Source organism: Pseudopipra pipra, chromosome 1 (assembly GCF_036250125.1).
Source record: "Pseudopipra pipra isolate bDixPip1 chromosome 1, bDixPip1.hap1, whole genome shotgun sequence".
NCBI lineage: Eukaryota > Metazoa > Chordata > Aves > Passeriformes > Pipridae > Pseudopipra > Pseudopipra pipra.
Window position 1 is genome coordinate 83,913,297 of NC_087549.1, and position 13,062 is coordinate 83,926,358.

The 13,062-nt window shown below is 46.0% G+C and overlaps 1 protein-coding gene across 3 annotated transcripts in view; it reads left to right on the forward strand.

The window, feature by feature from the left end:
* The first annotated feature begins 1,082 nt into the window (after positions 1-1,082).
* TNFRSF11A (TNF receptor superfamily member 11a) overlaps positions 1,083-13,062 on the forward strand; it is a 31,057-nt gene continuing 19,077 nt past the window's right edge. Inside the window, exon 1 of one of the 3 annotated variants that reach the window (XM_064662551.1) lies at positions 1,083-1,194. In XM_064662551.1, the coding sequence (XP_064518621.1) occupies positions 1,153-1,194 (42 nt within the window). In that variant the 5' untranslated portion in view covers positions 1,083-1,152. Of the gene's footprint in view, positions 1,195-3,907; positions 4,243-13,062 lie in introns of those variants that run through there. The other 2 variants (XM_064662543.1, XM_064662535.1) reach the window with 2 other exon arrangements.

Consider the following 13,062-nt stretch of genomic DNA (forward strand, 5'->3'; position numbering starts at 1 on the left):
GCGATAGTCTGCTGTGGAAACTTGCTTTTCACAGGAAGAAAACAGTTTCAAGTTGACAGCAAGGTTTTGTGTATGGTTTGGGGTTTTTTATTAATAGAGTTATATTTTTCAAATGGATTTATTTTAATAGCTGGAGGTCTTGAACAAAACTAGAGCCCTCTGTGCTAGAATGTGCAGATATTTTTCTATTTTTTTTTCTCTAGACCACAGATTGGGTGGCACCTCCCTGTGGCAGGTGATAAGGCGGCTGGAGGCAGCCTTTCTCCCTGGCCCCATGACAGGGTCTGTGCATGGTACTCTAGAAACTGCACTGTGACCCACTGTCCCCCACAGCATCCCCCCACCCCACCCCACCCCCCCCCCGGGAAGATTTAGAGGGACCTTTCCTAGATCTCTAACTTTGCACATGCACTGGCTTCCTCCTGCTGAGAGGCAGGTGCTTGTATTCACAAAGCTTGTATTTAGTCCAGAGCTTGAAACCCCAAACAATGTTTGTGACATGTAGTGAAAGAAAAACAATGATCTTGACTGATCAAAACCTTTCATTTCATCCCCCATCCCTCAACAGCATGTGAGAAGCAAGGGAATGGAAGCTCCTTCACAGCCTTCCTGCACATGTGAAAAGGCATCCTGGGGTGCAAACATGTGCCTTTCAGTGTTGCTTCTCTACCCAGGTTTAACATGCAGCCTCCTAGTTCTCCCTCCTGGGAAAATGGGGCATCACGAGGGGTTGGTGTCTGTGCACGGGGAAGGGGAGTTCAATGGCATGGATAAAGTGAAGGAACAGCTGGGAACATGGACATGACTCTACGGGTGCAGCTCAGATGCCCAGTTGACTGGTGTATCCACCAAACCATTCCTTACCTTTGCTTGCTTTTTGGACTGAAAGTTTTGAAAAGATGGGAGTCAAATTCAGGGATTGATTGGGAGTTAGTTGCCATTTATGTAAGCTCCTGTAAAAGAGGCATTTTTGAACTGATGCTGAAAGAGTTGCATTTTCAAACAGCTACAAAACTTGCAGTATTACATTGATGTGCTTCTTTTAAAATAGTATTTATCACGCAATACCCACCTTTCTCTCTCTAGGAAGGAGGTAAGAAGAGATCCATGTTGGCCTGCTAAGCAGTCAGCCGGGCTCCCGGTTTGTTTTCCATGGCAGGCTTTGCCAAAGAAGGGATCCTGAAATTATCCAAGGTATTATTTTGGTTCTGTCACACCTCTAAGGCTGCACATGGTTTTCCATCTCTCTTCTTTAACAACAGCTTCACAAAGGCTAGTTCCAGTTTAGACCTGCGTGCCATAGTGGTGAACAGAAACGAGAGGCACTCAAATATCACCGTTACATTTGAAGCTTTAATATTTCGAGTATTTTGGTTTTATTCAAAATAGGTGCTTTGCAAAGGTAGCTGAAAAACTAATGTTCTGTAATATTAAAAAAAAAATTCTAAAAAAGACTGACAAACCAGTTTTGGTGTAAATTCTTTGCTTTTATTTGTGCTGCATGGAATGAATACGTGATAAATCTGAATTGACAGTGCTATACATTCCCTAGTTCGTATTTTCTAGCATTCAGATTTTAGTTTCTAACAACCTACTGCAATCCATAATTAAGACTGTAAAGCACCCAGTAGTGGCTTCTGTGGGTTTTGGCTCAGAAGCATAAAATTTAACTCAGAGGAAAATGTCTGTGCTTTCAAAAAGAGGCTGTATTCTCATAGTGGTAGAAAATGAGAGAAACTTCAGACCGAACAAGAAATACTTAAGGCAGGATCAGGGGTGAGAATGCAAAAGTAATCAAGCTGACATGCAATACTGAGTAGTCTGGAGCTCCTCTGAGCTGCACAGGGCTTGGCTTTACTCAATGCCCTCAAACCCTTTACACCTTCAAAGCGAGCCAGTCACACATCTAACTGCTCATGAGAGTGTGAGTTTGCTCTTGTAAATCTGTGGTTACAATGAGCAGCTGGTAAATAAACACAGCCTATAGCCTCGGTGCTGTGCTAAATGTGAAAAGGGGAAGAGAATTAACAGACTTCTGTTTAAAAAAAAAAACAAACCAACATTTCCTTGTACCATAAATACAAACATTTTAAAACGTCCTGGCTGGCACAGGGCTGCGAGTTTTCAGCAATGTGTGGATGTGGCTCTGGCAGAAGGATCTCGCCCCAGTGCTGCCCCTCCATCTCACTGGGCTCCCTCCAGGACCAACAGAGAATAACACCACTGCCAGCAGCTGGGCATGCACTTTACCCCCTTGCAAAGCCCCCCCATAAAGTTGGCTTTGCATTTGTTGCGTACCGTGCAAGTCAGGTGCCGTGGTCATCCCTCATACACCTCATTGCCAACTCAATTTCTGCTTGGTGCCAGAGCTGTAGCCTGTCCAGCCCAAGCGTGGTGAGATCCCAACTCCTTTGGCAGGTTGACAGTGCTCTGATGCTGCAATTTCAAGCTCTATGCCTTGCTAAAACTCATCAGCATGACCCTTGCCCATTCATCTCCAGATAGTGAGGGCATCAGAAGCAGCCTCTGGCCCTAAGCCAGGCACATCATGCAGTGTACTTTTGCCCCACAGCCCACTGTGGAGCATCACGCGTAGGGGTCACCAGCACCAAACAGCCACATTGTGTCAGAGACCGGCAGGGGAATGTGGGCACCAAGATCTGGTTGAGCACAGATCGGGCAGGGCCCAATGCAGAGGACAGTGAGTGTGTCAAGTCTTGAAAGGAACTTTAGGAAGATTATAAAAGCTTTATGGCCTCTGGAAACTATGTAGAGGTGAAGTGAAGGTCATAGCTTAATTTTGCTGTGCAGGCAGGCCCTCCACACTAGCTACAAGAGAGAAACCCAGCAGCCCTTTCTGTCCTGAGTGTATCGCTCCTCTGAGCAGAAATCAGACCACAGCACCACCAAGGAAGGATGATTTGTTAATATTCTCTTCATCTTTCGTGCTTGAATGTATTTATTTATTTGAAAACACAGAGAAACTTATAAATAGCTCTTTTTTCTTTCCTGATCAAGAGTTAACTAAATACATAAGTGAAAGAACAACTTCCTTCTTTGCCTAAGTCATACTCATGCTACCAACTTATTTCACAGCATGTGAGCACAGGGCAGCAAGGAAGGTTTTGTATTGACACAATCAGCTCTGCTGGATCCTCAGCCCCTGTAAGTCAGTGCTGCCCTTTCCTGCCTCACCACAGCGGACTCCTGCTCCCCTTGTGAGAGGAGGGGCATCGTAGGCTGTTCCCGGCACGCCACCAGCTGCAGCTGGCAAGGTAGTTGCTGCAGGGTTGATGGTGATGGCGATGGAATTTTTGGGGGTCAGGAGGGCAGTCTGCACTGTTCCGAGTCAGGTCGCAGGGACGGACCCCGTGCACTCTGTGGACTGTTTTGGGAGAGCTCCCAAAGCCCATCTTCCGCTTTTCTTCCCCTCTGGCAACACTCGCCTCCACCAATTCCCGCCGTCAGCCAAAGTAAAGTACATGGAGGAGTGGGGGGGGCCTCGAGCTGTCCCAGAACGCAGAGGCTGCTGCATGGGCAAAGAGATGGGATAGGGGATGCGACAGGAGGCTTTCCTCAGTGCTGGGAGCAGGAGGGCGGTTGTGCCTGGATGGATTAGGGGGCGAGGTGGGAGGCTGCCTGAGGCTCAAGATGTCCTCTGACAGTGCCAGGCAATATCCAGGGGTGGTGAGGAGAAGGCAGCAATTTCAGGGCAGATGCCAGAGAGGGAAGGTGCTGGGTAAGAGGAGAGCTGGAAGGGGAGGGCACAGAGCAGGGGGCGAGGGCAGGTGGATGGGTGGCCCTGCCGAGAAGGACTGACCAGGAAAGCAGTCGCCACCAGCAGGAGGAGGGCCATGGATATAGTGACTACACTTCTTGTAAAAGGGGGTGGAGAAAGGAAAGGGAGGGACAAAAAGAGGGGAAAAAAAAAAACAACCCTGCATGTCAAGTCTGAGGAAATGCTGTGGGAACTACAGCCAGGCGCCTTTTTTTTTTCTTTCTCTTCTTCTTCTCTCTTCTCCCCTCGTGTAGCTGAGAGGAAGGAAAGGAAGAAAGAGAAGTAGTTAGCTCAAATGTGCCTCGCTCTGCTGCCGGGGCGCGGGGGCTTGGCTGGAAGGATCTAGTTTCTCTTCGGTGGCAGGAAAAGGAGCCACAGGAGGAGGCAGAGACGGACACCCAGACATGCCCGTCCCGTCAGGCTGCTGGCTCCTTCTCCTTTGCCTCGCTGCCTCTGGCAAACAGGTAAGGCTGCGAGCCGGCGGAGGGGGAAAGTGGGTGTCGCATCTCACACGGAGAGGTTTTCTTGGAGGAGACGACGAGGTCGGAGCTCAAGGCACTGGGAGAGCGGGATTTAGCAGAACAGCTTCGCCTGCCTTTTTTCCCCCTCTGGTTGTTTGGGTTTTGGTTTTGGTTTTATCCCAGCAACTCGTCCTGTCTCACAAGCTTTTCTCGCTTCTTTAAAATCAAAGTAGTCTAAACCCAAAGTTCCAAAGGAAGCCAGAGGATCTGCAGGGAAAACAGCCTGCTTCTGCCCAGGGCAGGGTGTGAGAAACCAGAAAATATTTGCAGTGAGGTTGTTGAGGGGTATAATTTGCATGTAGAGTAAAAATAAGGCAGACTCCACCCTACCGAACAGATTTATTCGAGAGAGCGGGAGCACACTTGTCCCTCAGACAGGGGACGAGCGCGTACGGTCTTCGCAGGCCAGATACAGCTTTTCAGCCGCCCCCACTGGGGTACAGAGCCCCTGGCGCTCTGACCGTCCCGGCGCCCCGAATGTTGGCAGCCCCCGGGCGGCCGCGGGAGATGGGACGGCGTCGTGACCCCGGGCCCACGGGTGGGAGACTGAGGTTCGTGCCGGCCACATAACTCACTTGGAGGTTCACGTGCTGCTCGTGACAGAGCCGGGAGCCAAATCCCCATCGCGAGTTAGCTGCCCCAAAAGGACAGCCCTTTCCTCTGAAGGGGAAAGATCTGAGCTCTGCGGGTTTTTGCGAAGAGAGCGTGCTCTTGTTGCAGCTTCGCGCAATGCCAGGTGTCTGATGGTCAGCGCGTTTTACACTTGGGATCGTTGCTGGTCTTCCCTGGCTTTCGGAAAGACTTTTTTCCACAGCCAGCTGTTGCTGAGCCTTGTGAATGGCATACATCGGGTTTCCTCCAGAGGTTTGATTTTGCAGAATCTTGCTTTGCTTTTTCTAATTATACAGCTTAAAAATTATTCCTCTCCCTTCGAGTTATTTAGACCCTTCTAGACTGGCAGGCTGTTTACAAATCCCATGCTATCGCACTTTCCTCCATTAATCAATGTTTGGCAGTCTCACTACCATTTGTATTTCTTTCATCTGAACTTCTAGTGTTTCTCTATCTCATTATTCTTGATAAGTTATGTAATTTTAAGTGCTTCCCTCAGCATAGTGCTGTAACTGGACCATGGCTGGGTTCCCTGAGAGTAAGGTGCAGCTTCAAGAAAAAGAAGATAAAAAACCCAAACCAAAACAAAAAACCCTCTGCTGTCTACAGCTTACAATTTAGTGTCTGACCACATAGTCCTGAGAGCCTTTCCTCTGGATCCCTGGTCCTAAATATGTTGCCTAAAACCACACAGGCCTTTTTTCCCCTCTAAAATATACGTTTCATTTTGTCCACCCTCACTCTTAGGCTTCCCTTAAATTGCTGCTTTCCAGGTGTCCTCCATATGTATATGAATGAGCCTGCAAATTTCAAAAGTGATTTTTCACCATAGCTTTCAGGTGGTTTGCCCTGTTCCTTGGTATCCTCTGTGTCTGTCTCTTTTTTCCTGTCCTGGTGTTCAGGACTGTGATCAATGCAGCATGAAGAGCAGACCTCACTGTTCTTCTTACCTTTGCTTCAGGTCACTACCTATTACATGCTTGCTTCCTTCTGGAGTCATTTTGGTTTAGTGCAGTTTTTCCTTTGGCATCTGCTCATTTCCTGGAACCTGCTCAGCTCTTGACCAAACCTTGAAAATTTGGATTTCCATGCTATAGTTCCCAGCATGTAGAAACCAGGAGGAACTCCTCATTATTTCTCACCTCTTGATTCATAGCCTTTTGCAGGACACAAAACAAGGAACTTGTATTTATTTTGGGCTGATGTGTAAAGTCTTTCCACTGTATCCAACACATGCTTAATTCTGAGTCTGTAAGTGGTTGTACGGGGTGAAACTTTCAAGTTGCTACTGGACAAGTAACAGTACAAAATTGTAGGACACTCCAGGAAAGTTGTAGTGTAAGAATAAGGATAAGCCACAATTTGTCAAAGATTAAAATATTGATTGTTAATTTAACATTCTGCCTGCAACAGTGAGCAGAACCTACAAGTCAAGAATGTGAGAGTAAGGCAAGCCTGGAGAGGTGCTGCTCCCAACCAGCCTTTCAGGTTCTCCTTTGTTTGACTGATTTAACAGTGGTTTCTTAGAAGAGTGCTGTTTTCTGATGGAACAAATTGTGAGAATATGTGTGGTAGGGCTGAGGTTTTTCTGATGCACTTGTATTAGTTTAGACTCAATAATATAGTGGAATAGTGCTAGGACAGTGATATTTGTAATGTATTTCCTGCAAAGAATGAGAAGCACTTGGAAATGTAAGTTAATGAGTACTCACTCATAATTCTGCTGAGAATGGACATCATCATCATCATCATTTTCACCAAAGAGGAAATGGGAACAGAGAATTCGTGACTTGCTGTAGGTCACACACGGAGCATGGAGCAGAACTTCTGGGAGCAGAACTCCGCCCTCCTGCTTATCTTGTGCTTCAGCCACAAGACGATCTTTCCAAGTGATTTTGGTTTGGGTGCCTGTAGGAGGTATTTTGCTTTCTGAGGCATGATCTTCTCAGCTTCTTTGTACAGAATAGCCACATCTCTCCTTGCTTAACCCCAGTAAAGAGCATCAGTGTTACCATCAGGTGGGAGTCAAAGTCTGTGAGAATGTGCATTTGCAAGTATGCAATAAACCAGTTGCACTGCAGATTCTTCTCCCCTCTTGTGGCAATGGGATGGGTTCTTCCACTACTCTGTAACATTTACTTTATAGGGAAAGTTTACTCATTGCAAGCAGCTGGAATTCTTTGTAATATAGAAAAATTTTGTCCAAAATACAGATTTTTCTTTCACTTTCTTAAAATGCACTGTCTGTATGATAAGAGGGGGGAAAAGACTGTAACAGTGACTACACTGTGTTATATCATGGGCTCTACTGGTTCATTATTCCTGCTCTGATCAGGGCCAAAGGAATCATTCAGTAGAGCAAAAATCTACAATATCTAATCTAAACTCCTGGATTTATTCTGTTGTTAGCAGCATGGGCTTCAAAGCTACCATAATTCAGTTAGTTCACTTGTCAAAATTCCGTTGTGGGAATGGTTCCTGTGAGGGGCACTGAAAAGTTTTTAGTTGCTTCGCAGTTTACCCCAGAATGTATGAAAAGTCTTACAGCACCTCATATGAAAGGAATATAATGCATATAAAACTGCGTCAATCCATAATTAAAGAAACCTCTCCCACTTCTTTTTTCATGTTGAGCGTCATCTGCCTGATGTAATTTCTTCTTTCCCACCAACAGTACCAAAACAAACCTTTACCACATTTCACAAATCAGTAGAACTGAAAGCTTGTCAGACATCTCGAGGGTACTGACCTATGTCATTTAGGGCACAGGGCTTTCTTCATACTGTGCCAAAAGAGGTAAAAAAAGGCAGGTCAAGCAGAGAGATTAACTTTGGCCCTAAGGATCTGATTCTACTGCCCGTTACTGTCTATTGCCCTTAAGCTCAGAAAAGCGGGATGTAATTTGACAGCTGTGCAAGAACCAGTACAGATGGTAAAAAGGATGAGTACATAACTACAGTGTATAAAATCGTGGAAACCTCAAAGTGGTGCCCTCTGGCATTTATACCTTAACATTACTTAGAGGAATCATATCTGAGTCACTTCGCTGTGTTTATCCATCTGTCCCTCAGAGTTAAAGTGGTGAAAGACCCTCCTGTACCAGGTACATGCGTAGATGCACCAACAAGGTAATCCTTGCTGCAAGGCTGTCCTCCTGCTTCTCCCTGCCCCCTTCCTCTCAGTATGACCAGGTCTCCAGGAAGTCTTTTGTGGTGACCAGAGCGAGGAGGGTTCCTGCCACCATGTGCTGTGACCACAGAATCCAGACCTGCTTTCATCCTGTCCCGTGATCTGCCAGGGTATGTTCTGCAGTGCAAAGGCTGCTGGACACTTGGAAGAGGTGATTGCTTCGGGTGCTGGTTGAGCTTACTGGAGGTGGGCAGTGGGGAGAAGAGGGGAACAGAGATGGCTGGTTCCTCATGTCCTGAACTGCAGCTGTGCTACTTACACAGACTGTCCCCTTCCTTTCCATGGAAACTCAACTTGCCAGATGGCTCTGGCCTCTGCTGCAGCCACGAACCCCTGGTTTAAGGATGCCTTGGTTAGCATTGCTTGCACAGAGAAGCAGCTGCTCTGAGAACGGCTCACTACTGGTGATGCAAAGCGCAAAGGCAAATATTTGTGTGTTATAAATGCAATATAAAAATTCAGTGATGTTTAACCAGGTTGTACTCTGGACTTGGGTAGGCCTTGGTCTGTACAACACAAGAGGCTACCTGCATGAACTTGCCACTTTTTATGAGTTACCCTTTGAAAATGGTCCAAAGTTCATGGAATAAAATAAAAACTCTACAAGCAATGGCTGGAAGCCGCAAGGTGGGCTACAGGTGGGAATCTGGCTCTGCAGGCTGCACTGGCACTCAGGGCAGCCTGCTGCTGTGTCTGCCCTGTGGGAGCAGGATTTGACGTCATGTGTCAGCACTGGGGAAGTGCAGGTTTCCTGATTATTCCTTGTCTGTGTGTCACCACAGTGTGCTATCACATTTGCAGTTGAGTGCCTTGTGGAAGGCTCAGTGCTGCACTAGAGGAGTGATGCTGACATCACCCTGGCACTCCAGGACATCCTGGTTTTTGTCCCATACCTGTGCAGCCACCTAGGCTGCTCTGCACAGTGCTTCCCATGGTTACCTTTTTTGTTTGCCTTTTCAGGGTGTGAGTTCTCCGGGCCGAAGGCTTGGCTTTCTTTGGTGTTTGTGCAGTGCTTAGGATGTCATGGCTGCAAACAAAGCCAAAGAGTCATTAATCACCGCAGGATAGCACCCCATCCATTTCCCACCAAAGTCACAGGGAGGTCTGCCTGCGCAGGCCTGGGAAGGGAGTGGATATTTCAGCCTGGCTGAGTGCCATTGCGTAGGCTACAGCATCCAACCCTTGTTCTCTGGATACATTTCTGCCTATGAGCCCACCAGCATCCCCATGGCAGAGGCACATTCCCCATACCACTTGGCCAAATGTGTTTGTGGTGCCTCCCCTCAATGTCCCAGAAGGAGAGACTGCAGCAGGGGCTGTGACAGAGAATGACAACACACAGTGGGCAGGCAGAGAGCTGAGACCAGGAGCTGCCTCTCACCTCTGCAGAACCCTCTGGCTGCCTCTCTCTTAAAATCTAGATAAAAGTGACCAGGAAAGGCTGCATTTTAGTAAAAGAGCCAAGCTGTCCGGTTTAATCCACCCTGCAAGAGCCAATTAGCCAAGGAGGGGAAAAAAAAAATGAGGTCATTCACCCTTACCACTTTGTGGCTACTCCAAAAGAAAAAGAAAGTATATAGAGTCTGTTCAAGAATGACAAAGAACAACATTTGTGACTGCAGATGGGTGCAGAATATATTTAGTCAGTGGTCAAAGTAGAGGGAAAAGAAAAAAAGTCTTGTATGGAAATAAAAATACTGTGAAGTTTTGTTAGGCAACGCATTAATCTGGAATGCAGAAATAGAGATAGGGAAAAATGCGCTGCTAGGTTCATATGAAGTCCTAAAACTTGCTCATGTAGCACACAAGGAAATCTATTTTGAGCATGTTATTTTGTTACAGCCTTATGAGCAGCATGTCCTTCAGTAACTTTTCATTTTTCAGTAGCAAGAAAGAGATGGTTCCTTGAAGCTGATCTCGCTGGGAAAAAAACCTCTTCCCTGCAATACCACATGTAGTAAAACAGGCTGCTTATGGAAACGAGCCAGAGCCTCTTCAGATCAGGAAGGAATATTCCCACTGACTTGACTGGGCCTCAGTCACTGGCAGAGCTGGTTCCTCGTGATGACACCTAAAGAGTGGATTAATCAATTCTCAGCTGAGTCTTGAGCTCTTTAATAAAGTCAGCAATTCCTTCGTGATGGAGAAGGTGCAGATACAATCATGCAATCCTTACTCTCACACCGAAGCAGAACAGTCTGTGGGTGTTACATATTACATCCCTCTATGCAGCCATCATCTGAAGCAAGGGCTACAGCCCTACCACTGTCCTTCATGTTTCTGCCTGCAGAATATTCAGCATTTGTTCCCTGGGCAATGCTAAAATCCAGAAGGAAGCCAAAGCAGAGCATCAGGAGGTGAAAGCAAGCTTCCCCTCTTCTCTACAAGTTTTCTCATTCTCCATGGCAGCTCAGCTATGACTGTGGGATCCCACCTCACCCCATAAAAGATTAATACATTATACTCCTCTCTGTGGACATGTAGAAAGAAAGGGAAGATAAACATACAGATATGAAGCATAGAAAGTCCCCATTGAACTCCTAATTTGGCATCAAGCCCAAGAAATCTCTCATGGTCATTTCTTCCATTAAATCTCAGCTTCAGTTGATGAAGCATAGAAAAATAATGTGCTGAACTAAAATGCAAGAGGCACATGTGTCTAAATCATTGTGTCTTTAGTGTCTTTTTTATTATTTTAATTAAGCATGAATGGGTGTAGAGTTACTCATGGTGAGTCATTGAGACTGTACCTGGAACAGTGAGGCTGCTAAGCTTTCCTTTGGAGTGCTGCTGTTGCACCTGTTCAATCTAGAAGAGATTTGCCTTTGTCACAAGCACATCTGGGTATTAGCTTTGATAGCGTCGTTATTCTGCAGTCTCTTTCTGCTTGTTATGGACTGTTTGTCTTGCTGTCAAGACTTTTTGTTAAATGTTTTGATTTGGTTATCTTTTGGGTTCTTACTCTCTGATTCATCTTCAAAATATTCTACCTAGTAGCTGTTAGTCTTTGAATTGCTGTGGCAGTGGGGGCACGTAGGTTAAAGCCTGAGGTTTTGCACCAAAGTGCAGGCAACATGCAGGCACTACAGACTGCCCAGTCACTGAAAATGTTAAGTGTACCCCTCTGGCTGTCATGTGAAGGTGACTTTGTCTCTGAATGACAAATGTCATGCACGTGATGACAAGTCTTCTGTCCACAGAAGCAAGCTGGCTGATTCACAGGTTCAGTTGGTAGCCGTTTCAGCCCTGCCATCTCCCGCCTCCGTCATCTCCCATCTGATATACCTGAGGTTCCTGTCTGCCATACCCCACCGCCTCGCTGAGAGTGGTCAGTGCAGCACTTCTCCTTCACGTACCCTGCTGGCTAGAAATAGCTCTGGTGGGTTTGAGATTCATGAATGGTCCTTCCCATCAGTGGAGCAACACCAGTTGTTCAGGTGGGACAAGGGGAATAGTCAGTGGCTTTTGCCACCATTTGCCCCTGTCCTGGTCGCACATTAGTTTTCTCTTTACCTCTTCATTATCGGTTTTATCCCTCACACTCTTTCTGGACTCTTTAGGTATTCAGGCTCTAGCAGGGTTTCAAGAGTCTATTTTTAAGAATGAAATAATATTTAGTTTTAGCTGTTGCCATTTCCCGGCTCTGTTCTACCACGTGGTGGTAGTTCTCTGATGTGGTTTACTGGTCACTGGAAAGTTGACATCACCAAAAGCATTTCATTCACAATCTGAGATTTTTGTGATGAATTACAGGCCTGCAAGCAAATAACTGGAATTGCAAAGCTGTGACTTGTGTGCTGCTTTGATGTAATTTTTATCAACAGTGAAGACTGTCTATGAAGGAACTCTTGCATATAATGTGATTACAGTTAAGTCTTTAAAATAGGACTCCTTGTTTGCCCCTAAACCCACAATTTAAAAATTTTCCAGAGTCATTCATTGTGCACGGTACTATTACGCACCTCAACAGAGTGCCCGAGAGCACCAACCACAGAGCAGCACCCATCAAGAACCAGATTCTGTTTTTATCCTTAAACAATTTTTTAGGCAAGCCTCTAAAACTGGTGATAGGCTGAAGAAATCTGGAGTTTGGTTGGTGATACTGCTGACCCAAATCAGGTAGGAAGCTGGAAGGGTGTAGGCACACAGTCAATACGTGGAAGAGGAGAGGCAGTGGCTCATATTTGAAGCAGCAGCAGCAGATGACTGCAGAGGCCATTTTAGCTGGATACCAGGGTGCCGTGCTTGCAGGGGCTACTTCAGTTCAGGAAATGTTGCTCAAAGCTCAGTCCTCTTGACAAAGGCAAATAAAGCCTTTGCTCTAAATCCACAGGAATTTTTTAGTTCTACAGCAGGCAAGACTGAGGACCTCAAAAGCAAGGTTTGAATAAACCTGGGCTCCAAAGTATAAAGAACAAGTGGTGTGTGCAAGGTGGGACAGATTGTAGTTGTCTCTCCCACAGGTACTTTGATGCTGAGATAATAAATGGAGAAAAAAATGTGCTTTGCTCAGTGAAATGATGACAGATGAGTTGAATAGCCTCCAGAAACAACTACACTGAGCAAGAAGGTGTCATCTTAAAAAATAGTTACCCCTTGACGTGTCTTTTTACATCTCAATTTTTGCCAAACTAAGATTAACATTAATGAGCAATCCTCATTGAGGCCTCAGGTTCTTGTTCAAAAGTGTCATGGGAAAAAGACTGTGGAAACCCCCGACCTTGTTCTTCCAGATTTTTTTCTTTTAAAGGAAAGAGGCCCATGCAACTGTATCTTTTCTGAAATGTGAAGAGCAAGAAGTAGTTTTAGCATCCATGACACACAGCTTCTGCTGCCCTCTGATTGCTCAACAGCACAGAGAATAAATATTCCCTTAAGCCTGAGGACAGAAATCTGAATGTGGCTGGTTCCCCCTTTAGAAGCACCTGTGTGGAGGGTTTTTTTAAGGTCCAAGTAACACAT